Source organism: Vanrija pseudolonga, chromosome 2 (assembly GCF_020906515.1).
Source record: "Vanrija pseudolonga chromosome 2, complete sequence".
NCBI classification, from domain to species: Eukaryota; Fungi; Basidiomycota; class Tremellomycetes; order Trichosporonales; family Trichosporonaceae; genus Vanrija; species Vanrija pseudolonga.
Window position 1 is genome coordinate 3,931,442 of NC_085850.1, and position 24,987 is coordinate 3,956,428.

General features: G+C 61.3%; 5 protein-coding genes and 1 non-coding gene across 6 annotated transcripts; 2 read left to right on the plus strand and 4 right to left on the minus strand.

Annotated features, from left to right (window-relative positions):
• Positions 1 to 420: 420 nt before the first annotated feature.
• Positions 421 to 1,598, plus strand: LOC62_02G003262 (uncharacterized protein; the record flags this gene model as incomplete). The annotated part of the gene is made up of 4 exons (XM_062769794.1): positions 421 to 686; positions 743 to 924; positions 988 to 1,160; positions 1,314 to 1,598. The coding sequence occupies 4 exons, from the start codon at positions 421 to 423 to the stop codon at positions 1,596 to 1,598; spliced, it is 906 nt and encodes a 301-aa protein (XP_062625778.1).
• Positions 1,599 to 1,907: 309 nt separating this feature from the next.
• Positions 1,908 to 2,861, minus strand: RABB1B (Ras-related protein RABB1b; the record flags this gene model as incomplete). The annotated part of the gene is made up of 5 exons (XM_062769795.1): positions 1,908 to 2,266; positions 2,305 to 2,373; positions 2,409 to 2,510; positions 2,567 to 2,730; positions 2,845 to 2,861. The coding sequence occupies 5 exons, from the start codon at positions 2,859 to 2,861 to the stop codon at positions 1,908 to 1,910; spliced, it is 711 nt and encodes a 236-aa protein (XP_062625779.1).
• Positions 2,862 to 3,310: 449 nt separating this feature from the next.
• Positions 3,311 to 6,121, minus strand: trm4b (Multisite-specific tRNA:(cytosine-C(5))-methyltransferase trm4b). Its single transcript, XM_062769796.1, has 10 exons — positions 6,052 to 6,121; positions 5,893 to 6,000; positions 5,761 to 5,855; positions 5,511 to 5,721; positions 5,393 to 5,464; positions 5,169 to 5,355; positions 4,274 to 5,123; positions 3,908 to 4,232; positions 3,685 to 3,860; positions 3,311 to 3,637 (listed from the first exon to the last, which is right to left on the minus strand). The coding sequence occupies exons 1-10, from the start codon at positions 6,091 to 6,093 to the stop codon at positions 3,433 to 3,435; spliced, it is 2,271 nt and encodes a 756-aa protein (XP_062625780.1). The 5' UTR covers positions 6,094 to 6,121; the 3' UTR covers positions 3,311 to 3,432.
• Positions 6,122 to 11,997: 5,876 nt separating this feature from the next.
• On the minus strand, positions 11,998 to 17,954 carry INO80 (Putative DNA helicase INO80). The gene is made up of 7 exons (XM_062769797.1): positions 17,542 to 17,954; positions 15,586 to 17,445; positions 14,922 to 15,540; positions 14,276 to 14,881; positions 12,731 to 14,236; positions 12,198 to 12,680; positions 11,998 to 12,142 (listed from the first exon to the last, which is right to left on the minus strand). Exons 1-7 carry the CDS (start codon positions 17,653 to 17,655, stop codon positions 12,084 to 12,086), a joined length of 5,247 nt encoding a protein of 1,748 aa, XP_062625781.1. The 5' UTR covers positions 17,656 to 17,954; the 3' UTR covers positions 11,998 to 12,083.
• Positions 17,955 to 21,159: 3,205 nt separating this feature from the next.
• On the plus strand, positions 21,160 to 21,253 carry LOC62_02G003266. The gene is given in 2 exon segments: positions 21,160 to 21,197; positions 21,214 to 21,253. It is a non-coding gene; the product is annotated as a tRNA-Leu (tRNA).
• A 355-nt stretch (positions 21,254 to 21,608) lies between these two features.
• SPAC25H1.08c_0 (putative WD repeat-containing protein) lies at positions 21,609 to 23,277 on the minus strand. The gene is made up of 3 exons (XM_062769798.1): positions 23,007 to 23,277; positions 22,512 to 22,961; positions 21,609 to 22,458 (listed from the first exon to the last, which is right to left on the minus strand). The coding sequence occupies exons 1-3, from the start codon at positions 23,200 to 23,202 to the stop codon at positions 21,719 to 21,721; spliced, it is 1,386 nt and encodes a 461-aa protein (XP_062625782.1). The 5' UTR covers positions 23,203 to 23,277; the 3' UTR covers positions 21,609 to 21,718.
• Between the last annotated feature and the right edge of the window lie 1,710 nt (positions 23,278 to 24,987).

Here is a 24,987-nt window from a genome sequence, read left to right on the forward strand (position 1 = left end):
ATTTGGTATTCCGCTGTCGTCATCGCGAGTGATGCGATTTCCGTGGCACTAAGGGCCAGCTGGGTAGGTTGTGGGAGCCTGCGAGCGACCGAGCCAGCCGAAGGTTAGTTGATTCGCACCGAGGGCTCGCCGATGCATACGGCAAGGATCATACGGCTCACGGGCGTCGATCCGAGCGTGCGCAGCGACGTACTTGCGCTGCAGCTTAATTCTTGGCAGTCAAAGTCGATTTGAGACCTCTTCTTTCTTGGCCTGTTTGTCTCTTGTTGTCGCACCATCAAAACAAACTAACCCTGGCGCTAGAGGCACGCGACTAGACCTACGCCGCCGCCACCACGACCACCGACGGTCACTCGTGATCCACATCGCTGCCTTGTTGGTTACATTTTTCCACACCCCCACAACCTCGCCCACCCGCCCATGGCACACCGGCACACGTACACGTACGGCGCGGTCGACGTCGACGACAGCCTGCTGCCGTCGCCGCCGCCCGAGGCGGAGACGGACGCGCTCCTCGCCCCCTCGGAGCACGCGCACGCCCCGCACAGCGGAGACATTGAGGCCGATGCGTGGGCGGCGGGGAAGCGCGCCGCGCACGTCCGCGCGGCGTGGGCCGACTGGCTCAACGAGGACCTCGGCCCACCGGACATGGTCTACTCGAACCTCGTCATCACGCTCAGCACGTCGTGAGTGTCGTAGCGGTGGAGCGAACGCGACGGCGCCACTGACACCGACGCCGCAGCATGCTCGACGCAGTCATGTTTACCCTCTTCGGAACGTTCACAACCAACCAGACGGGCAACACGGTGTTCCTTACCCTCGCCGCCCTGCACAGGGGGAGCAAGAAGCTGATCCTGACGGCCACCGCGCTGGGGGGGTTCTTTGGCGCCGGGCTCCTGTTTGGCCAGCTCGGAGCGTACTTTGGTGCGTCGGTCGGGGCTCCCGACTAGTCGCACATCGCACAGGAGCTGACCCTCCTCCCCGCAGGCCATAGACGCCGCGTGTGGGTCCTCACGACCATGACCTACCAGGTCGTCGTGCTCGCCGCCTTCTGCTTCCTCGTGTCCCCGCTCGCGCCAGAGGCGTACACCCCGGAAGGGGTACACGCGTGGGTCCCAATGCTGCTGTCTGCCATCCAGGGCGGGCCGCAGGTAGTCATGGTGAGTGGCGGCGTTGGCGAGGGCTCGCACATCGAGGCCGGGCCGAGGCAGCCGCGACGAGCAAAGTGCGCCGTCTTGCTACCTCGCCCGGCCAGATCCCCCGAAGTGGCGGTGGCACAACGCCAGAGGCACACACCCTAACACCACCCACAGGCAACAAACCTCGGCGTCCCCGAAATGCCAACGGCGATGGTCACTTCCGCGTATGCCGGCCTGATCTCGGACACGTTCTTGTTTAGCCACACGGCGCAGGTGCCGCGCGACAGGCGGATAGTCTACTTGACCATCTTCTGGATCGGCGCCTTCCTCGGCCTCGGCGCGGAGCAGTTCATCTCGGCGTGGTTCGCCAGCTCGCTCGCGTGCTTGTTCAAGGCCATTGCGCTCATCATGATTTGGCGTTCGCGCTCTGCCGAGGAGACGCGCGGACGGCACTGGTAGCGTAGCCTACGGAGATAACAGAGGAGAGGAGAACGAAGAGCCCCCACATCGCATCTGGTGCACCTCGCACGCACCAGCACCCCCCCCACTTCATCTTGGTACATCCATCTTGCCACATCGTATCTTGCAATCGTATCTTGCCACCTTGCCATATTATTACACGCAGGCCCTTGCGCCTCGCCCCTACCTCAGCCTCGACAGACCCGATGCAGATGCATAATACCCATACAAGTACAGAGAGAGAGCGTGTGTCGTCTACAGTCGGCGTGGTCACATCTCCACGGCCATGATCCTCGCAGGAGGCGGCCGCTAACAGCACCCGCCCTTGGACTTTGCCGAGTCAAGCTTCACTCCGCTCGGCTTGCGGCGCTCAAACTCGCCGCGCTCGACCCGCTCGAGGATCTGGCGCGCCGTCCACTCGAACGCGTCGACGACGCCCCAGCCCTCCTTGGCGCTCGTCTCGACATAGAGCAGGTTATGCTCCTTGGCGAACAACGCCCCCTCGATCGTGCTCACCGCCCGTGGGCGGAGCTTGGCGGCCGCGGCGATGGCCTCGGGCGTCGCTGCTGGTGCGTCGTCGTCCACCGCGTGCGGGATCGCCACGCCGTACTGTATTTGCGGCACGGCGGTCGGCTCGGCCGAGCACAGGTCGGTCTTGTTTGCGACCACTGGCCGTCAGCTTCCCTCTCAAGGTGGGGTTACCCACGAATAATCGACACATTCTCGTCGGCGTGCGCCCGCAGGTCGTCGAGCCAACTCGTGGCGTGCTCAAACGCTTTCGTCAGCGCCGCGCCAAGGGGCACGACTTACTCTCTCGCCGTGTGACGTCGTACACGAGCAAGGCGCCCGCCGCGCCGCGAAAGTAGCTCCGCGTGATGCTCCGGAACGACTCGGTGCCGGCGGTGTCCCAGCCTAGTTGTGGTGTGAGTACCTCGCTCCGTCGCCGGCGGCCACTACCCCCCACTCACACTGCACCTTGACTCGCTTGCCATTCTCCCCAACGCTCAGGATCCGGCTGCCAAACTCGACTCCGAGCGTCGGCTCGGACGCCGAGAACCGGTCGTCGGTGAGCCGGACGAGGAGGCACGACTTGCCGACGGCCGCGTCGCCGACAATCACGTATTTGAGGATGCTGTGGGCGTGGGGTCAGTACAGCGTGCTTGCTCTGTATCTCGGTGTCGACGACGACGCACTAGTCCCTGTACAGTAGTCAGCATCTTGCTCAGCCCAGCCACACCCCACGTACCAAGTCAGCTGGTCCATCCTGGCTGCGAGCGACATGCGCCGGTCAAAGACCTATGTAAGTGGGGCAGCGGTGGGGCGTGCGATGGGGAGGTAGGTGGGGGAGGGGGGTGGTCGTTGGCCGGTTGGTGCTCTGTGGAGATGAGGAGAGGATGCTTCGTCGGGCTGGAAAACGAGATGCCGTGTGTAGTGTGGGGTTGTGGGATGATGATTGATGATGATGTTGGTGGAGTGACTTGCCGATGGCTTTGCTTGTGCTCTCGGCGCTTGCCTTTGTCGCTTGACCCCCATCCCTCTTGGTGGCAACATGAGATTCCACAGCCGCCGCCGCCCGCCGCCGACAAAGGGCGCCCGACCCGGAACCAAATTAACCCATCGCTCATCACCGGTGACAGTGTCCCCATTGTGGCTGACTCGCATCAACGCCGTGTTGCACAGACACTGTCGTCGTCGCCAAACGCATGCAATCAGACCCATGACATGATACCTCTACAGTGCCGTACAATCGTTGCAGTTCTATCAAGGCGCAACAAGAAGCGCGCTATCTGTGTAAGTAGCCGGCGTCTAGACACGCCCGCGTCTTGCCTCACAGCTAAGCATTCAGCGCCGCCTCCTCGTCGTCCGCTCCCACCTCCTCATCCACCTCCTCGCCCTCGGCGTCTTCATCGCCCTCAGTAAACAGCGGCGTGTTGCGCTCAGTCGCCAGCACATCAGGCGTGTCGGTGCCGCCGACATTCTCCTTCCTGGGAGGCGCAGGCTTGCAAATGTCGGAACCGAAGACACGCTCGGAAAGCACACTGTGGCGGCGTCAGTGGCGCTCCATAACCGGACGCCATGTACTCACCTCTTCTCCCGCTTGTCGATAAGAAGCGACATCGAGTTCTTGGCCTTCCACACAGGCAAGTACATTGGCAGGTCAAGCTTGCCGCCAGCACCCTCACCGGCCTCAACCTTGATCAACAGGTTGCCAACCTCGGCATTGTCCAGCAGCTCCTTGAAGGCACCAGTGAACTTGTCAATCTGAGCTGTCAGCGAACACGCCATTGTTCGGTATTTTCGGCACTCACAGGTGGGTACATCTCCTCCTCAAGGGTGCGGAACGCCTCAAGGTCGATCGTGTGGACCTTCTCGGCGGGCACGTCCTGAAGCACCTCGAGGATGCCGGCCGAGGACACACGCCACTTGCAGCCAATCTCGTCGCGCTTCTGGCTGTCCTGGCGCACAAACGCCTTGACGCCAGCCGAGATCATACGCAAACGGGTGTAGTCGTTGTTGCTGATGACGGCCTTGACGACGTCGTTCACGATGTACATGGTGCGTAACGGGTTGCCGTACTCGTTGCGGACTAAGAGCTTGTCACGGGGGAACGAGTCCTTGAGCTGGAACCACTGGCTGGGGTGTGTTTAGCTGGGATCGGAGACGGCTACACTTACACAATGCTCTCCACCTCGGTGTGGTTGGGGTCGACAAACGAGAAGGGGTCCTCGCGGAAAGCAAGGTCACGCTTCTCGCGCTTGGTGGCAGTGCCGGCCTCGACCTTGGCCTTCTTGGCCGCAACCTCGGCAGCCTCGACGCTGGGGGATAACTGGCGCTTTAAAGAGAGCGCACCCTTGTCGTCAATAGCCTCAACACCCTCCTCAGCCTCGGGGAGCTCGTCAATGTTGACGCGGACAGCGTCAGGGGCGACGACATCCGGAGTGATCTTCTTCTCGAGAACGCAGACGAAGAAACCGCCAGTGTTCTGGTCGTGGGGGAGGAGACGCAGCGAGCGCTCGAGGCCAAGCTCGGTGGCGTTGGCAGGGGGCCAGACCGTCTTGGGAATGCCCTTGTCCTTGTCCTTGTCGCGCTCCTCGCCAGCCTCGACAGCGGCGCGGTAAGCCTCGTACGTCTCGTGGTAGATGTTCTTGCCGTCGGGGTGGCTGGCAACCTTCCAGGTCGTGATACCGGGGCGGCGCTTGAGGTTGGGGAGCTTGTCCGAGACGTCGACAATCGAGAACTCGCCAGGGTGAGCGTTGAGCGCAGCAGCGACAACGGCCTCGTTCTCGGCAGGGTTGAACGAGCAGGTCGAGTAGACGAGGCGTCCGCCAGGCTTGAGCATGTTCATGGCGCGGTCGAGGATGCGGAGCTGGACAATGTGGAGGCTATTGCCGTCCATCGGCGACCACTTGCGCCAGATCTCGCGGTTCTTGCGCATGGTGCCGTCTCCAGAGCAGGGAACATCGCCCAATATCCTGTCAAACTTGAGGGTCTCGCCGTTGCCCAGGCTGATGTTGGGGAACATGGCTGTGGCGTGAGCTACTAGCTTTGGACTGAACGTCAACAACTCACTGGCGTCAAAGTTGGTGACGACCAGACCCTTGGAGGGCATGCGGCCGGTCTGGTGCACGAGCATGTGGGTGCGCTTGTAGTCGGCGTCGTTGGCGATGAGCATGCCGGTCGACTCGGTGTGGTGGGGGTTGAGCGCCTCGATGATCTGGGCAGTCTTGGATCCAGGGGCAGCGCACATGTCGAGGCACTGGTAGGTTAGCAAACGACGTATACCCATAACCTACGCGGTGGTGCGGCTCGACGTCCATGAGGAGGGGAGGGATCATCGAGACGGCCTCCTGTCGGCTGAGGTTGCCCTGGGTGTGTCAGCCGCGACACATGTACTCTTGCACTAGCACTCACAACCTCAGTCTCGCCGACTAAGAAGCGCTGGAACGACTTGAAGGCGGGCTGCTTGCGGACAATGCGCTTGGGGGCCGAGAGCTCCCATGCCAGGCCCTCGGGGTACCAGCCGATCGCCTGCGGCGGGTCGTACTTGACGCCGTCGACCTCGCAGTCCTGCATCGAGGGGACGTACGTGTCCTTGATAAGGCTGTTGATCACCGACGAGTGGCTGCGGGGTTAGGTAGCTGTCAAGGCTTGCTCGACTCACGCGCGCGAGCCCGTCACGCGGAAGGTGGTCGGGAGCTCGTCCTTGAGGATGTTGATGAAGCTGTCCCACTCGTCCTCGGGCACAATGTTCTGCGCCTGAGGTGTGAGCTCATGCGAAGGATTCCGAGCTTACCTTGTAATACTCCTCAAAGTTGGTGTTCTGCATGTTCTCGGGCGTGATGTTGTTCCAGTCGTTGGCGCCGCTGCGCTGCGGCTTCTGGCGGTTCCTGCGGTCATTGTGCTGCAATCTGTCAGCGGCTGCGAGCGACCTGCGCCATGATCAGCCACCCGCCTTGCCGGCCTGGCCTCCGCGGCCGTTGTGCTTCCTGCCCATTGTTGTTTGGTTCTGTTAGACAGTGGTTGTTGTGGGCTCGATGGCACAAATTATCGCATCGACCTCGAGTGGACTGGAGAACCAGAAAACGCAAGTCACGTGCAATGCATGGCACTTGCGTGGCTCTCGCGTGTCGTTAGTTAACGGAGAGCAAGTGCATCTCCGTATTCTTCGACACTTACGTTAGCAGAAGCCACGTGCTGATCGACACTTTGTTTTGTCGGCCGAGTGCAGACTAATGACCTGCCGAGAACCGGGCAATGTAGACAAGGGTAACCAGCTCCCCGGCCAAACCTGACCGCGATACCTGACGCGCCTGACGCCAGCCAAGCGATCAGTGGCCCATCTGATAAAAACGTTCTGGTGCGAGGACCAGAGTCATTGACTCGTGCTTGACGTTGCCCCGCGCGGTCCTCACGCCACGCTGAATTCATCCAATGTCATCTGGCAGGGGGCGCCACAACTGGCGTTTGACACGAGTCGCTGTGGCGCGTCTGGCCGCCCTGCCTGCGCGTGGTAGGTGGGGTCATGGACCGGGCCAGTCGCCGGACGTCGTCGCGCGCCAGTGACATCTTCGCGGTGCACACTCCCAATTGGTGGCTATTAGCCTCTGCGTCACTCTTGCACCAACACCCCCGTCCCTCGCCCGACTTGGCTCTTGGAAACGGAGGTTACCCGGAACATGCCCATGTTCCTTGGCCCTGCCCAGCGGGCTCCACTGTGTGTGCCCGGGTGGGTTTTTTTTCTCTTACTCTTCAATGAAGCCGAGCTTAAAGTGCGGAGGGCGGCGGTGGTGCGGGAGTGGCAGCGGGCAGGAGACCTGGAAATGCTGTCATGGCCCGTACTGATTGATTTGATTCCAGTGAGAAGTACGAGAAAGCTCGGCTGCGGTTGCGACGGCGGCCCTAGAATGATCGCCCGCCGGTGCTCTCGCACCTCCCGACGGTTTCGTCTTGTCGCACGCGAAAGACGTCACTGTTTGCAAGGGCAGGGGGCAAAGCGAATGAGAGTAGAGCGAGGCCTGGAGCCCATGCAGCATGGAGCATGTAACATGCATATACGCGAAGGCACGCTGCACGCTGGGGCTCGTTTGTCGTCGTCGCGTGGGCGGCCCATTGGTTTGGCCCTCGGGCCTTGCGACATGCTCGTGGCTTCGTGGGCCCTCAAACACCACCAATCGCAATCGCGAGACACAAAGGACAGTGAGCGTGACGGGGTCGCGTCTCCGCACGGATCCTAGCGCGTTTGTACTAGTGCCAGCCTGTGGTGTGGCACACGATACCCGTTTCATTCGCGAACATTCGGTGTCCTCGACTACACCCGCTTCCGCCTGCCGCCTGTTGGGTCCTCGGAGACCGGAACGGTTGTTGCGGACCGTCGCGAGGCGCGTCGCCTACGAAACACGGGCGTACGCCTCTGCGCGCTCTGCGTAAATTGGCGTTTGGTCACCTTTGCCCAGACAATGGTGCAAACAAAGGATGTGCTTTGTGTGCTTGGCCGGCCGGCTGGAACATGACGCGTGCAGCACGCAAGCCCTTCTGGCGAGGCTCTCAAGACTGCACAATCATGACATGGTGGGCGTTGAAGGGGATGATGATTTCCCCGCTCTGACGTGACTCAGGCTACTCAGTCTCAGCCTCCGTCATTTTCATTTGATCCTGGGGATGATGAACTGAATCTTCTTGCTTGGCACACAGCTGGATGAATGCCACTGGGCAACTGGGCGATCCACGACTGGGTGGAGTCGCAGCCACTCTGGCTCTCCAATAGGTTGGACGGGCGACGCCAGGTCCAGACCCGCGTTTAGCATTGTGGGCAGGCAACCGGCTCGAGCCAGCCAGAGAGCCAAAGGAATGAATTGTGCGGATAACGCGGAGATGGTTGCCTGGCGCCTGGTTGCCTGGCCGTCTGCCGGCCCTTGGATACGCGAGGCGCGGCGGTGATAGACACTGAGATTCAGAGATCGCACTAGCCCCCTGGGCGACAGGCAACAGGTGCGCGGGTGCCGACGACGGTGTGGGTATCTGGGTACGGACCGCGCGGGCTTTGGCTTGGGCATTGGGCGCGTGTGGCCATGGGCATGGGATGCATCAAAGGAACAATGCCGGGCCGCTGTCAACCAACCAGCCAAGCAAGCGGGCGGGTATGGAACGTGTGGCCCCGGCAGGTAGATGCTTCTGGCTGGCTGGCTGGCTCCTTGGCTGCGTGCGTAGTAGCGCAGGACACGCGCAGCCTAGCCCAGTCTAGCCCGTAACCGAAACGGCGTGCGCGCGCGCGCCTCAAACGAGATTGGTTGTTCTTTTCAGGCTGCGGCGTCGGGCTTGGGCACTGTTCGGTCGGTCAGGCGCGCGCGCGCGCGAGCGCGTCGGGTTCAATACACGGCAGACGGGTGCTAGCACGATCCTTCGACTGGCCCGGGGGTGGTTGCGTTTGCGTTACATGTTTGGTGCCAGCGTGGGTTTCTTGTTTCTCGCACACTGAGGGAGGGGGGGCGGGGGAGGGAGGGACGCGACTAGTGTTCCATCCATTAGGACTTGTGCATTAGCCAAGGGGGCGGTGAAGAGTGGAGATTGGGCCATGGGTAGTCAACGTGAGAGCCATTGTCTAGGGGCATTACAGGCTGCGGCCAAGGGGCGGGAACAGCCAAAAGTGCATCCAAGTGCTAATCAGGGCACACACACAAAGTGACTGTGTGTGTGTCGTTGTTTGATGCACTACGGCGGCGGAGCCGGCGTAACAAGGTCCTCTTTTTCACGCCTCTCAGCGTTTCAGGGTCCAAATGGGTCGTCCATAACAGCATTTTGCGGGCCAGGCGGCGGCGGCAGCGGCGCGGCGGGGGCGGCGGGGGGGCGGCGTGTGTGTGAATAGAGTGGGTGCATGCATTGCGCCTAGGCGATCTCCTTTGGCCTGACTTGACTGGCTGCCTCTCCCCGCGTGCCCGCCGCCGCCGCCTCCCCTCGCCGCGCCGCCGCTGCGCCGCCTCGCTCCCCGCCTGAGTGGCTGTGTTAGTTTGCTTTGCCGTTGCCGCATCAGTTGGGTGGCTGTGGGCCGTAGCCTGGGCAGCAGCAGCAGTGGGTGACCGTGGGTGACGTGCGTGCCCCCTTGCCGGTGGTCCTGCCTTTGAGTGCCCGTTCACATACCCACGCAGCGTCCCAGATGGGCATTTTGCCCCCGCTCGATAGCTCCACGTCGACACGTTCATAAGCTGGGTGACGGTGCGTTGGCCCACCCCTCTCCCATCCCCAACCCCCACCCACCGCCCCTCTCCTACCCAGCCCAGCACCGCACTGCAGCTCGCGTCCACACACGCTCGCTCAGCGCCTCGTTGCTTCCTTCCTTCCCTCTCAGCCTCCCTCTCCCCTTTCGAGTCTCTTTGGTTGCCTGCCGACTTCGTCGCGCACTCGCCTTCCTCTTTTCTTCCTTTTGCTCTCATCCAACTTTGTATCGTCCTCCTCATCATCAATCGCACTAGAACACTCCAGCATTATAACACACAACCCATCAACCACACAACCCCCCACTCACGCCGAACGAAACTCAATAACGACCCCCGGCTGCGCCACTCCGTCGTAGATAACGCCCCATCACCCAAGTCACACGCGCAAAGCTCGCCTGTCAATAATCCGCCCTTTTGCCACCATGTCAAACGTCACCTCCACCGCTTCCTCTTCGAAGCGCGCTGCTTCGGCCGTTCCCCCCTCCACCCCAGCCGCCAAGCGCGCTCGCCCTTCGTCGGCCGACGAGGATGAGGACGCCGCCGCCGATGAAGCCGGAGAAGGCGAGGACGACGAGAACATGGACGATGAGGCAAAGGCCAAGGCCCAGCGCAGGGAAGCAAGGGTCAGTGCAACAACAGCGCGGGCGCGCAGCCGCCTGCGCACGGTCCTTTGCGATATTAACGCCCACACAGACTATCCGTAACCGCGAGTCGGCTCAGCGTTCCCGCAACCAACGAAAAGCGCACCTCGCATGGCTCGAGCAGCGCGTCGTCGAGCTCGAGGCCGAGAACCGTGTCCTCCGCACGGGCTCGACCCCTTCGACCCCCATGAAGACTCGCGAGTCGTCGCCCGCCAACTCTATCGTCTCACTCGCTTCCGACCTCGGCATCCCTGCTGAGATCGTTAGCGCAGGTGGTGGCGTCAACCTGGCGACCGTCGCACCGCCCCCGGCCGATGTCCAGGAGGACATCAAGCCCTTCATCTCGACCCCGGTCGCCCCTCCCACCGAGGCTCCTGAGCCCATCCCCATCACTGGCCCCGTCTCGGCCGACTTCGCCAACGACATTCGCGCCGAGAACGCTGCCCTCCGCTGGCGCGTCGGCATGCTTGAGAACATTGTCAAGCAGGCCGCCACCTTCTTCTCGGCCTACAACGCCCCCGTTGATGGCCAGGCCACTCCCGTCACCTCCAACGGCTTGGCCTTGGTGAGCACGCCTTTCCAGCAGCCCGCCCCCGGCATGTCGGCTACCCTCTCTCCTCCCATGTACCCGACCGTCGCTCGCGAAGCTGTCCAGTCGCCTCTCCGTCTTCAGACCGAGCTCGACACTGCACCCTCCCACCCCACCCACGTTCAGTCGACCTCGACTTCGGACGCTTTCTCTTCCTTTGTTGACCTGTCAACTCCCGTCGCTCGCCACCCCGCAGCGGTGGCGACTTCGTCGTCAGTCTCTTCAGTGAGGCGCGACGCGGCCCTGCAGCGGGCGAGGGGCTCTTTGACAGGAATCAACTTGGACTTGCCGGCGAACGGACAGAGGTTGGCCGTCGTGGCGAGGGTGATCGTGCAGTTGGCGCGCCTCAGGGGCTGGACCTCGGCGGAATCGACGCGTCGCTTGCCTCCTCGGGCGACCGCATCTCGGTTCAAGATGGCGACCAGGCGGACGGCTGGTTCCCTGAGGGCACTTCGGCGGCCCAATGGGACCAGGAGATGAACGACCTCCTCGAGACGCTCGAGGGCTCCAAGCCCGACGTTGGCGTCTCGCCCGTGGTCCCAGGCAGCGCGGTCGGTGTCGCGGCGCCCATGGTGACTGGTGAGGAGTGGGCCTGGGAGGCGGCCCTCGTCGACTTTTAGATGGCGACTTCCAAACGGACAACAAGAAAACCCCCCAGAAAATAAACAACACCCCGACATCATTACTCCAACACTTCTTCCTCCCGCGTTCGAGTGGACGCACTCGAGCTCGGCCAGCGAATTGTGTATAACCCGCCTAGACGCATTCTACGTGTCGCGTTTCCGCTGTAAGTCCCCTGTGTCTAGTTTTGAGATTGGTTTCCTGTGACGTACGACTGGCTGGCGCTGTGCTGCCATGTCCTCTGCGCATCCCCATCATCCCCATTGTCAACCTCGTCGTTTCTGTCGAGTGTCATCCCCACTGCGTACGCAGAAGGTTCCCTGGTTCTACGCCGATTGCCAGACTCCGCCGCACACCCGCTCGCTTTATTGCTTGAGCCGTGAGCCGCGTGAGCGGATTCGAAGCCGTTACCAGTTTGGATCTGCACGCAAATGTGGAGGGCGCCGAGAGTTACGAGGAGGAGAAGCAGTGGTCGGCGGTGTGGCTGTGTGGGGTGGCGTGTGTGGAGCAGTTGTTGGTTTGTGGTCTGCGGCTCGGAGCTGGTCGAGGAGCTTGCATAGATGGGCAGGTCGAGACAGGATTGGGACGGACCCGTGAGGTGTATTATTTTACCGTTGGAAAGAGAAGGACAAAAGTCAGTAGGGTGCAGACAAGGCCATTTCCGTAGCTAGTTAGATGTGCGACAATGCACCAAAACCGTAAAAGCTGTCACAAAAGGTTGTTGCAGGAGGAAGATGGACGAGGCTACTGACACGAGAGTTGGACGCCGCCACACTCTCTCGATAAGGCTCACACAACCCACGGCGATCGCCACCCACACCACCTGCTCACACCACTTTGTACCAAAAGACTAATAATGCATCTACATGTGCCACCTCTGTGGGGCGTCCTATGCGTGGTATCATGACATGAAATTGTGTAGTTAGATGGGAAGGCCGTCAGCGGCGAGCTTGACCTTCTTCTTGGGACGAGGCTTGGTGGCTGTGGCGAGTCAGTTTGGTGTCCAAATGCTGCCACGACCCAGCACTACACTCACCGCTGCCACTGTCCTTCTTCTTGGGCGCCGGGCGCTTCTTGGATACAGGTGTACCCGCGCCACTAGGACCATTGTCGTCATCATCATTGTTCTGCTGCGCCTTCTGAGCCGCACTGAAGAAGCCGTCGTCCTCGTCGTCCATATTGCCCAGACCGTCGCCAAAGGCCGACTTCTTGGCTCCGCCGAACGCAGGCGCCACATACCCGTGGGCCTCAGCTGCCTTGCGCTTGGCCATGGACTCGGCAAGTTCCTCGTCGTCCATGAAGAGCGACGCAATCTCGGCAGGCTTGGCGACCTCGTTGAGCGACTTTGTGCCCACGACGATATCCTGCACGTCCTTCTTGGCACGGGCAAGCTTGACGATACGCTCTTCAATCGTTCCGCGTGCGATAAGGCGATAGACAGTGACCTGCTTGGTCTGGCCCACACGATGAGCACGGTCCATGGCCTGCGCATCGTTGGATGGGTTCCAGTCGTGGTCGTCTTGTGTGGTGTCAGTGTGCGTGCACCTTGCTGCAGGTAGAACAACTCACAGAAAATGACGGTGTCAGCCGCGGTAAGGTTGATACCGAGACCACCAGCACGCGTAGACAGGCAGAAGACGAAGATGTCGGGGTTGGTCTGCCACGAGGTGACCATGTCACGACGCTCGCCGATGGGCGACGAACCGTCGAGACGCAAGTACTTGTACTGGCGGTAGATGAGGTACTCCTCAATGAGGTCCATCATCTTCGTCATCTGGAAGTACAGGAGGACACGGTGTCCGCCGTCCTTGAGCTCGCGGAGGAGGTCGTCCAAACGGGCGAGCTTGGCCGAGTCGACAATCAAGCGCTTCGTTGGTGGGATGCGGAGCGACGACAGAGGTGACTGGTTCTCATCCGAGGCGCTGAGCAGGCCGCGAGGGGTAACGCCCGGAACAAGCGCGTCAAGGCGGGCGACGGCTTCAGGCTCGTCGAGATCGCTTGGCGTGACACCGTATAGGGCGGAGCGTACAATGTCGTCGTTACCCAGGCGCTCAGCAATGTTAACGGACAGGCGGCTTGATGCGACTGGCTTGATGGCCGGGGCAACGACGTTGTCGACCGCAAAGCGAGCTCCGCGACGTGAGAGGTACGACTGGTTCCACGTCCTTGACGTGATGTCGCGAAGAGGAGCGAGGTCCGACCCAGGAGCAGCGGCATGGGGTACTCGTGGTGCAGGTGGGGAGAACTTGCGCGATGTCGACGCAGCGAGGTCAGACTCGTTGACGAAGGGCCCCTTGATCACAACATCCGAGGCATCTTCCGATCCCTCGAGCAGGCGGACAAGGGGGTGCGACTTGGCGCGGCGGTTGGCCTCTGCCGGGGACCAGTCTGCAATCTTGAGGAAGCCAAAGGCAGACTGGTCCTGCTTGAGCGAAGTATTGATCCACTCTGTGCTCCAGATGTTGAGCAGGTTCTGCATCACGTGTGTGTCGGATCCGGCGAGGCTGGTCTCACTGGGCAGGTTGAGCATACCGCCGTCCGTCCACATGATCCGAGGAAGCTGCACCTCGATGGGGTTGCGAGCAGAGTCGGGACAGTAGAGCATGTCGCCTTGACGGTTGAGGTTGCCACTGTGGCTGAATGAGCCAAACAAGAAGGGCGAGACAACGTCGGCGCGCTCGAAAAGATCAGGATGGTTGCAGACCTTGCGGAACTGCATGACCAAGTTCATGAGGTTCTTTGCGCTGAGCTTGTCGTCGGCATTGTTGACCTGGGCAAGGAGATCCTCGATCGAGACACGCTGGCGAAGGGCCTTGTAAATGGCACGCTGGCGCTGACTCAGGTCAACGAGAACGTCAATCTCAATCTTGTCGCCAAGCTCCTTCTGGACGTGCTTCTTGACACGACGGAGCATGAAGGGCTTGAGGATCATGTGGAGACGCTTCAATTGCTCGGGCTTGAGAGTCGAGTTGCCACCTCCGGCGGCGTTCTCAATGTCCTTGGAGAACCACTCGCTGAACTCTTCGTGCGAGTCGAACAGCGACGGCATGATGAAGTGGAGTAGAGCCCACAGTTCTGGGAGTGTCAGATATAATCACCACACCGAGTGCTTACCGTGCATCGAGTTCTGAATGGGGGTTCCTGTCAGGAGCAGACGGTTACGACAGTTGAGAGACAGGAGCGACTTCCAACGGGCCGAAGAAGAACTCTTGATGGCCTGGGCCTCGTCCAAGATCATGTACTGCCAGCGCATCATCTGGAAATACTTCTCGTCCTGCACAGCCAACTGGTAGCTGGTGACGAGAATGTGGAACGGCGAGTCCTCGTTGAATGTCTGGTTCTTGCGATTCCAGATGCGACGAAGAGTCTCACGGTCCTTGGGTGAGCCCCAGTAAGGCAGCGCCTTGAGGCGAGGGACGAAGCGAGCCAGCTCCTGCTGCCAGTTGTGCAGAGTCGACGCTGGCGCAATGACGAGGAAAGGACCCCACAGGTTGTGGACCTCGGCAAGGTAGGCGAGAAGGGAGATGGACTGGATGGTCTTTCCGAGACCCATCTCGTCTGCGAGGATACCGTTGATACCCTGCTCGTACAGGTTACCAAGCCAAGTAAGACCCTTGAGCTGGTATTCCTTGAGCTGAGCCATGAGCATCTTGGGCTGCGTGATGGTGACCTGGTCCTCGCCCATCGAGGGGTTCTGGAAGTTGAGCTCGTCGCCATCCACTGAGACAGTTAGCAGCAATTCGGGCTCGCAGAAACTCACTTGTATCGTCATCCAGCTCTGCGTCGCCATTCTGTGCGGTCGCACGTGCCGAGTCGAACTGTCGAGCCTTGTCTCGCGCAGCTTGAATGGCAGCCTGAGCTCCCTTGGCGGCATGGCGACGAAGGTTCTCCTCGTCGTCGTCATCATAGTCAATGTCGGGCAAGACCTCAGACGAGTCGACGTTCTCCAGCGCGTCGGCACCCTTTGGCGCGACGGGGGCTGGCGTGACATCTCCTCCATCCATGTTCTCGGCCTCGTGCGTCTTGATCTTCTTGCCGATGAAGTGCGAGTAGAGCTCGGTTTGGGTGAGCAAGAAGTTGAGCTTGCGCGCTTGACGTTTGCTTTCGCGGGCCTCTTCCTCTGCCTTGGCCTTCTCCATGGCCTCCTTCTCGGCACGCTTTCGGGCTGCGAGCTCTTCCTTCTCGTTCTTCTTCCAGTAGACGAGCATTTCGCGCATAACCTTCTTGGCTTTCGCGGCGGCATCCTTGGTCGCGCGAGTGTTGGAGCGGTATGTCGGCTTCATGCTGCGCTGGCTGAAGGCGTTACGCACACACGCCTGGGCGGTGCGCATAGCATCCTGCTTGGTAGCACTCTCCGAGGCTTGCATGACGCGGTAAACCTGTTGAAATGTCAGTGTCCGCGCTCTCCTCCACGAGTCACGTACCTTTGGAACGTCTCTCATAATCTGAGCCCATGCCTGCTTCTGCAGATCCTCGACAAGTCCGAGTCTGACGTGCGCTTCGGCCTCGGATACACCGCGCGGGTCGTACGTGTTGGGCGTGTGCTGCTCAATATGTGCGAGAAGTGCCGGAGCACCCAACTCGGCAACGTTTTCGCCGCCATCCGTGTCCGCGCCGTCGTTGGCTTGCTGGATAGCCTGCTGCATGGCGATCGTGCTGGCCTTGGACTTCAACTCCTTCTCCTCCTTGCTGGGCCGAGTCCATCTGCCCTTGCCGACGCCAGGTTCTCTCGCCTTGCTTGTGCGGGGCTTCTTGGCGACGGAAACAGGGGTGTCACCGTTCTCAAGAAGGGAAAGAGCGTCGTCCTCGTCGTCCACTGACGGCTTAAGTTCATCTACCTCTGCGGTGTCGACAGCGTCCTTGGCACTCTTCTTCTTGCGCTTAGACGGCTTCTTGGCGGCGGGTTGCGGGGTGCTGGCAGGCTCTTCGAGCAAGGCGGCAATGTCGGCGTCGGCTTCCTCTGCAGCCACGGAGCGATCGCCAGCCTCACTTTCGTCGTCTTCGCCGCGAGTCTGCGCCTTGCGCATAGCCTTCCAACCCTTGGCGGGGCCTGGCTTCTTGCGCATGGTGCCGTCCTTCCTCAGAGCTGCTGGGCCATTCTTCTTGAGCCACATCTCATCTTGGACCTGCTTGACGTCCTCCTCGGTGAGACCTCTGAGGTCATCTGCTTCGACCTTGGCCATGACCTCAGCACGAGTCAAACCGGACGGCCAAACAATTGACGTAGCGTCTCGGTTGATCTCGGGAGGCTCGCCACCGTCATCTTCGGCCGCGGACGACGCGCCCATGGGCGAGCTGGGGTGGACGTCGCCTTCCACCAGGCCGAGAAGCTCGTCGTCGATCGCCGCAGACGCCGCCGACTTTTTGTTTCTGCGGACGTATTTCTTCTTGGGAATCTCGATGCCCGCGGCAAGAGCAGCCTCCTTCGCTTGCCTCTGCGCAATGCGAGTGGGATGGTCGGCAGGCCAGCCCTTGCGTTTGACGGGGACCTTGACAGGCTCAGAGTCACCGTTGAGCATCTCCGGTGTCCAGCGCAGCATGTCAAAGGCCTCAACCTCGCGACGCATTTGGAACGAACGTAACTTCTCCTGCCAAACCTCCTCGTTGGCAACGAGGCTGTCGTCGGGACGCATCACTGTGCTCCTCTTGCCGCCAGTTTGGACGGCAGGAGGTGTTTCGGCCACCGGGTGCTGGGGTTCCACCGAGCGGCGGTCTGAACCTGGGCTGGATGGGGGCGGAGGAGACGCACGACCGTTGCGCTTCCAGCCTGATGGCTCGTAGGGCTGGAAAGTTGGAGGACGAGCCGGCGAAGGGGAGCGATACGCGTAGGACGACGGGCCGGGGCGCGACGAAACGACACTGCTGCCACCACCACTGCGACCCGCGTACGGGCGGTCGTCGTACTCGTCGGCGTAGCGGTCGACCGGAGGTGCTGCGCGCGCACTCTCATATGAGCGGTCGCGGTCAAAGGAAGAGCGGCGCCGTTCATATGTCGGAGGAGCCACCTTGGGCTCGCTGCGGTGATGGTAGCTCGTTCCGACACTTTGATGGGCGCCACCATAATAATCCGATGGAGGTCGGGAGCGCGACGAAGACGAGTATGCAACGCGATCATGGTCGTCATAGACGCTGTGGGACGTCGAGTACGGGTATCGCGACGACGAGCTCCGTCTTGGGAGGTCGGGCACGCGGGCTGAACGCGGTGGTGACGCGGGTGGTGGAGAGTTTACGAGGGCCGATAGTGACATTCGTCCAGACGGGGCTGGGCGTGGTGGAGGTGACACCTGTGATGGAATCAGTACGCGTTGCAGCTGGCGCGTGGGGCTATGCAACAGCATCTGCTGCAGCTGCTTTGCGCCCTCGTCGTCTATAGTACTAACGCCTCTGTCCACGTCCATTGGTGCGGCCCCAAGCGCGCTTGAAGGTTGTATTGGGCTGATACTTGCCGAGTGCCTCGCGGGCCGATGAAGGCGTGCATGGTCGTAATCAACCATGATGAGGGTAGTTGCGGCGTTGCTGGATGGGTGGTTGCGCAGCGGTGGATGGGGGGGAGAGAGTGAGAGAGAGAGAGAATGACAAGGTTGTCGTGGGCTGAGTCAAGGTGGTCGGCCCTTGAGGGCTTGCCCAGGTCAGTCAATGAGGGGGTGGTATGTGGGTGGAGGGAGAGTTGTGGTACTGGGTTGTAGTTTTGGCTGCGATGCTGTTGCTACAGTGGTGGATGGATGTTTGCTGGGATGGGGGGATGGATGTGGGAATGTGAGTAGTGCAACGATGTTAAGAGCGGCGACGGCGACGACGACGACGATGAGCAGTCATGATTGCATCCATCCTGGTGGGGCAAGTTGCCTGGCGCGGTCGGCCGGGGGTGAGGGGGGGGGGGTGGTTGCTTGAGAGAGGGGGGGGCCAAGGTGTGGTTGGGTGGTTTGCCTGGTTTGAACGTTGGTGGGTGGGGTGGTGGTCAGTCAATCTGGCCCTTGTCCTCCTTTCCTCCCCCCCTTTGGCCCTTGCCCCCGCCCCGCCAGCCCCGGCTGAAAACCGACCGACGCGGCGCGCGGGGGCTACTCAAATCTGTTTGTCCTTTTGCGTCCTTTTGATGCATAGCGCGCGCACTGCAATAATAGCGACAATAGCCTGCATCTCTAATACAAATCCACGTGAAATATACATCCGCACTAATACATGAAAGCAACAGATGATTCGTCCCTCGCCCTGGCCCTCCCCCGCCGCCCTTCCTTCTTCATCAAGACGACATCCTCTCCTCGCCAAAAACTGACTAAAACTTCCGGGTCTACACCCTCCCGGACACGTCTTTTCTCTCATGCCCCCTGGCATGGAACGCAGCCCACTGCACCTCGCCACCAACCCCTTGACCACCTCACAACGATGCATTCCCCAAACCAATGGTCCCCATGGCGGTCATGTACGCCAGTGCACAAAATAGCACAATAGCACAAAAGCGCTAAACTGACTCCCACCCCCCCGCCACTGCACGTCCACCTCCACATTGTCTGATTTTGCCCTTGTTGGTTGATTGATGATACCTGGTGGTGCTTTTTTTTCTCTCACTCATTGTTGCGTCCCCCTCATGCCGGATTAGCGAATTCACCCGTGGACCAATTCCCTCGTGTTGCTCCCACCCAGATCCCATCCACCGCCCGCACCATGCATGCAACGTCGCATGCTCCACGCTCACCAACACTGCTTGCACTTGCATCCATGCGGCATGCGAGGGCTGCCACACGCGCTTCACTGCCAGCGGAAGCTCGGTACGGTGCGTATCATATCAGCTCGGCCAATCGGCCCAAAGTCACGTGCCATGCTCGGAAGTGCAGAACGATGGCAAGTCGCCTCCTCTTCAACGCATGCGGCAGTGGCGGCGGTCTGGGCCTGACTGCACAATCATTCCGCAAGGATGACGCGGCCAATGCTTATGTATGTGTCGAGTGCATTAACATTTGAGTGGGTTCCATTCCCGCCGTTGTGGTGGTGTGAAATGGGCGTGGTGGTCGTTGCACCACCAGCATTGTAAGGACGGGGGTCCATTTTCAAACAATCGTGACGAAGGAGGGGCGATGGTTGGGTTCAATGTGAATTCTGGTTGGCCCACAGTGACGACGACGGACAGAGTGTAAACCCGATTGACGAGAAGACGAGGTCACGCGCGCGACCGACAAACTGATTAGCACATAGATACAGGGTACACAGGTGACCCGTGCCTGATTATCTCGGTGCCTGAATGGGTGGTCGACCGTGGGCGGGTAGGTGGGTGATAGTTGTGATGATGAGCTGTGTGGGCACTTGGATGGAGAATACGGGTGCTGCGTACTTACAGCTGACCTCGTACCCCTCGGCTTCCCTCGCAATGAGCACCGCCGCCGACGCCGCTACCCGATCGAACGACGACGCGATCGCGCACAGCGGCGCACAGTGCAACGCGCAACGCGCCAACCCCGTGTGTTTGTGCCTGTCCGTTTGATATCGCGCACGGGCCAGCCAGCAGTTGCTTCGAGTGGAGGAAGGCAGTTTTTTTTTTCCAACGCGCGGCTCTGTAGCTCCCACCGCGATGCGAGGGGTAGACAGGGCTGTGCATGGAGACTGGCTCGAGGGGGACAGGCTGTCGAGAGCGGCATGGGCCCCGCCGCCGCTTCAGCCAATAATGCTGGATGGAATAGGAAGCACTATGAACGTACCCCTTTGCCCCTAGTGATGAATCGTCATGGACGCACTGTTGCCGGCACATGCCACTGCCCAGGTGGCTGGGGTGGGGGACGTCTGGCGACGGTGTTCTGGCGCGGCCCCAGAGTTTTGACTCCAGTCCGTATTCCGACCCGCAGTGTTCGACAGATAGCATTCCAGCACCCGGTGCTCCGACATCCAGGCGTATACACCGAGTGTCTACGCCCGGTGTTGACACCCAGCGGTCACACCCACTATTGGCCCCCAGTGGTGACACGCAGCCCCGTGGCACCCAGCACTCTGACACCAGTGTCGACACCCGGCATTCTGGCACCCAGCGAGCGAGTCAGCGCGGCGCGTGGACCGGGCTCGATGAAGCGGCCGCGAGTGCTGATCATACTTCCCGGCCTGATCTCTAGCTCTGGCAGCTCCAAGCTGAGCCTTCCGCGTCATCCTGGCTGGAAACAAAGAGGAGGGGGACACTCATCACCTCGGGACCGAGCGAAGGAAGCCGTCGTACCCGTCCGTGGACGCAGCTCGGCGGTACTGGGGAGGCCCGTCAAGCTCCTCGAGCCATACCGACATAGAAACAATAGCCCGGTAGGGTGTAAAGTGCAAACAGTGAAGGGGAAACAGAGCACAAATCAAGTGAGGTGAGGTCATAGGTCGGTCGGAAACGCAACGAGGACATTCGCCACATTGGGGGGAGAGCGGGACAACACACCTCCCAAGGCGATACTATCGAGAACACACGAATGCACCCACTACCACCACGTCACACGCACCGCCCAGACCGACCTCGGCGCGGTCGGGGCAAAACTCGCCGAGGAGACCTTGTCGCCATCGCCGAACCAAGCCCGACGGCCACTTTCCCAGCCACGGCCCCGGCCACGGTTCCGGCCACGCACCCACGCCACAGGGCGAGGGACGGCGGCCGCCTCGCCCCGCCCACGTCGTCGCCGCCGTTTGTCAGCGCTCACAGCGCGTTAGTCAGGTCGCCACCGCCTCGGCGAGCACGTCGCAACGACACTCGCCGAGCGAGCGGCCGGAGGGGTGGAGTAGAGTAGATGCCGATGCGCCGGGAGCGAAATCACCGCCGCCGCCGCGGCCACCTCCGGAGGTTATCTTTGGCCATGTGCCACTTTCGGCGGTGCGGCGACGACGACGCTTCGGCGTCCATCGCACGGGCGGGGGCCAAGGAACGCGCCAACCTTGTCTTCGGAGTAGCGACAAGCGAGCGGGGCTAGCATGAGCGCTTGCAGGTGCCTGCTGCGCCCGGCGGCCAACCGCATCCCCCACACCCCCTCGATCACTTCGTTCTCGGCGAGATGGCCGAGCGGTCTAAGGCGCTGTGTTAAGGTGTATCTCATGTACATCCGCAGTCTTCGGACGTGGGTTCGAATCCCACTCTCGTCAAGCGAGGATTTACTTCCTCACAAGCCTATGCTTTTGCAGATGGAGACGGTGAGGGATGAGGGAAGGAAGGTCAGGGTGGTGGTGGTGGTGGTGGCCAATGGCAAGTGGTGTGGCGGTGCCATCTGCCCTGTCGCCTGTGGGGCCACCTTCGTCGTGTCGCTGCTACAGCGACATGTTCTAACAACCGTCACATGCGGTCCAAGCCTATGCTTTTGCAGAGGAGGTGAGGGAGGAAGGTCCAGGGTGATGCCTTCGAGCTCAACGGCGTACGGTGTGGCGGTGCCGGGATTGCACGGTGGGCCAATCTTGTGTGCTACCAAACGCAATGCTAACAACATTCACATGCGATGCAAGTGCTATCTATGCAAGTATGGTCTAGAATCTACGATGCGATGACGCTTGTGGCTACATGGTATGCTCCCTAGGTTGGGTCGACTCGACCGGCCGCCCCGTCAAGTGTCACGCCTACACCGTCCAGAGGATGCTCGCGCCCTCGTCGCCAGCGCTGACGATGACCTGTGCCTGCGGTTGACCCGTAGGCGACTCCCAGCTCTCTGGTGCCGGTGCGACCGCCACGCTGTTGACCGCGCCGGCATGGCCGACGTGTTCGGCGACGAGGGTGCCGGTTCGCACGTCCCACGTGCGGAGGGTGCGGTCGAGCGCCGACGTCGTGACGAGGTACTGGCACGGCGAGGGGTGTGCCGCGATGGCCGTCACCGGCTCGGGGTGGCGGAGCTGCGCGCGCACCCGCCCGCTCGTCGCGTCGAACACGAACACCTGACCGTCTGTCCCGGCCGAGACGAGCACGACGCCCTTGTTCCCGTCTGCGCCGTTGAGCAGGTCGACAAACACAAGCGCCTCGACACTCTCGCGCAGCGCGTGCCCCTCGAGCGTGTTGACTATCTCGCCTCGTGGGAGCGCGACGAGGCGCACGCGCCCGCCCGCACCGCCGACGGCCGCCAGCGCGCCGTTCGGCGTGACTGCCAGCGAGGTGATGCCGTGGATCGACGGGTTGAGCGTCGGCGCGTGCGGCGGGTAGAAGATGGACGTCTTGAACTCGTATGTCGACGCCACGGGATTCCACAGGATGAGCGACGAGTCGAGCGACGTCGTAAGCAGCTGCTTGCCCGCTGGTGGGGGGAACACGCCGGCCGTGCTCGCCATCGTGTGCGACGAGAGCACCGACATGGTGCGTCCACTTGGCACTGTGTCATCGTCAGCGATACCGCCCACGACGACAGACGTCTGCCATACTCACAGTTCCACATCCACACCGTCGCATCCTCACAGCCGGCAGCGAGCACGGGGCCCTTGGGGTGCCATGTGAGCCACTGGACTTCGCCGCCCGCCTCGAGGGAGGTGATGAACTCCCAGTACTTCCACGCCTCGGGGTCATCGTCTGGTGGCGAGTTACCGCGCAGCTGCGCAAGCTTGGACTTGACGCGTCGCCAGACGCGCACGCGCCCGTCCAGCCCGCCAGTCGCGACAAACTCGCCGTCGGTGGAGAATGCCGCCGCGCCAACCGAGTCGGTGTGCCCTGTCAGCTCGATGGGCTTGAAGTGCTCGCGCGTGAATGGCCCCTTGCCGGCCGGGATGGGAGAGAAGAGAAACCCCCGCTCGTCCTGTCCGCCGCTCACGGCCAAGGGAGGGTTGGGGAACTTGGGGTGGAGCGCGAGCGCGAAGATTGCAGAGTCAGGCCTGTGCAAGACTGGCGGCGTCAGCGGCGCTGACGACAGAGCAAAGCAAGGCTCACAAGTCCCGCCGATGGCATTGTCTGGCCGCTCTTTGGGCTCTCCAGGCTCGTCCTTGATCATGGGCTCGGTGCCAGACGGCGCCGTGAGCTCCTCCTCCTCGTCCTCAAACTCGGCATCGCTCCCCTCGTCCTCGTACACCTCGTCAATGTCGTCCTCGCCCAAGATAAGGTCCTCTTCTGGCTCGTCGTACGGCATGGCTGTGGGCTGTAGTAGTGGTGGTGGTGGGTTGTGCGATGTGGGGTTCGTGCTGGCCGCCGCTGCTTTGTTTTTGTCCATCATGAGCTCGCGATCTCACTCAGCACCTGACTAATGAAATTCGGCGGTGGAGGTGGTGCCTCCACTCTTGGTCGCCACGTGATGGACATGTGAAGGCCACGCTGTGTTACGTAAAACATCAACTCCATATCAGGATTGTGGCAATCGTTCTCAAGGCCAGCCGTGTGCCTCTCGGGTTTCCCGGTCGTGCGACGGCATGGCCATCGACTGCGTACACTGTCTTTGTCGTCAATGTAGCTGTCGAGCGACCTCGTGATCAGACACACTCCCCACATACCCATCCATGTGTGGGAGACATGGAGCAAGAGGGCCCCAACACACTGAAGTTGTCGAAAATGGAGCAGGGGGCGGCGGCACTCACCGCCGGAGTTGCGCCAATTCAGCATCAGCAGACACTGACAACACCCTGAAGGAAAGCCCGATGTTCTTCCGCAGGCATCAAAGTCCTCAAAAGCCGGCACCCCGCAGCCATTACCACCACGTATGTACCACCCACGTCCCTAGGCGGACATGGTGTGGCGTAAGAGACGGACTGTGAGTCATGGACTTGGGTGTCGATGTCAAGAGGCGGCCATTAGTCGAACGACTGCCTGTCAACGACATGATACGACTCATGCACACCGGGTCACACGCCGACGATGCCGGGAAGCGATTTCGGCACCGGTGCCGCCAGCGCGGGCTTCCGAGAATACCGAGTCCGACATTGACGAGCTCCAACCTCGCGACCAATTAGTCAGTCGCCAGGCCGAGGTCAGCCCGGGCTCTTGGCCGCGGAGATGTTGCACAAGTCCGTAGATACACAAACAGGACGCCGCAAGCTTGCATCCTTTCCCACAGCTTGCAAAGCGCAGGCGACGCTGGCGTGCACCCGTCGGCATCCAGCATTCAGGTTTTTGCCGCCATCGCGGTTCTCTGCTGCGGACCCGTCCGGCTGGCCGAGGTCCGTCGCTGGTGGCAAGGTGGAGCACATACAATGTGAAGCGTGGCGTTCATGAAAAATCCAGACTCGCACAAACATGTGGGTGGAGGGGGGGGGGCGGTTTCAGGGGCGGGTCGCTGCCCCACCCACCCGCTATCTCAGGGCCGGTTGTCGCCGTGTTGAGGGTAACAACTGCGGCAATCGCACGACAAGTCTTGATGCCTGCCGTCGGCATGACTCATTGCCCGGGCAAGCGGGCAGTCAGTTTTAGGAGGCGACACACCCAGGGCTACGAGGTCGTACGTTTTAGAATCACGTTGGCGCATGGCTGCGGTGAGCTGCGGCTTTGCTGGGCTGCCCGCAGCTACACTGCAGTTCTCGGTCGTGAAGATAGACTTTTCGAGCCACCGCCGCCTCCCCCGCCGTCATGCCGAGCGAGCGGCACGCGTACCGCCGGACCATGCCCAGTTTCGGATCCGGTGACTGGCGCCAAGGAAACCTGAGCGAGCCCGCCGGTCAAGGCGTGCAGCCTGCGAACGATCAAAGCCAGGCTCGTCGTCGTGGTAGCAATGACGTCCGCCCTTCTGGCGATTCTCACTGGCGCAAGGCAGTCTCGGAGCCCTCTCGGCGCCCGACACGCGCCGATGACGACCTGCGGTTGCTGCGCCTCGCACTTTAACCTCGTCTTGCCCCTCCCTGCCCCTCCCTCCCCCGCGGGCAGGTTGCTAAGAAAAGGAAGAAGGAGCCTCGGGTCCGGGCATCAACACGTCAGCCAGCCGGCGTCC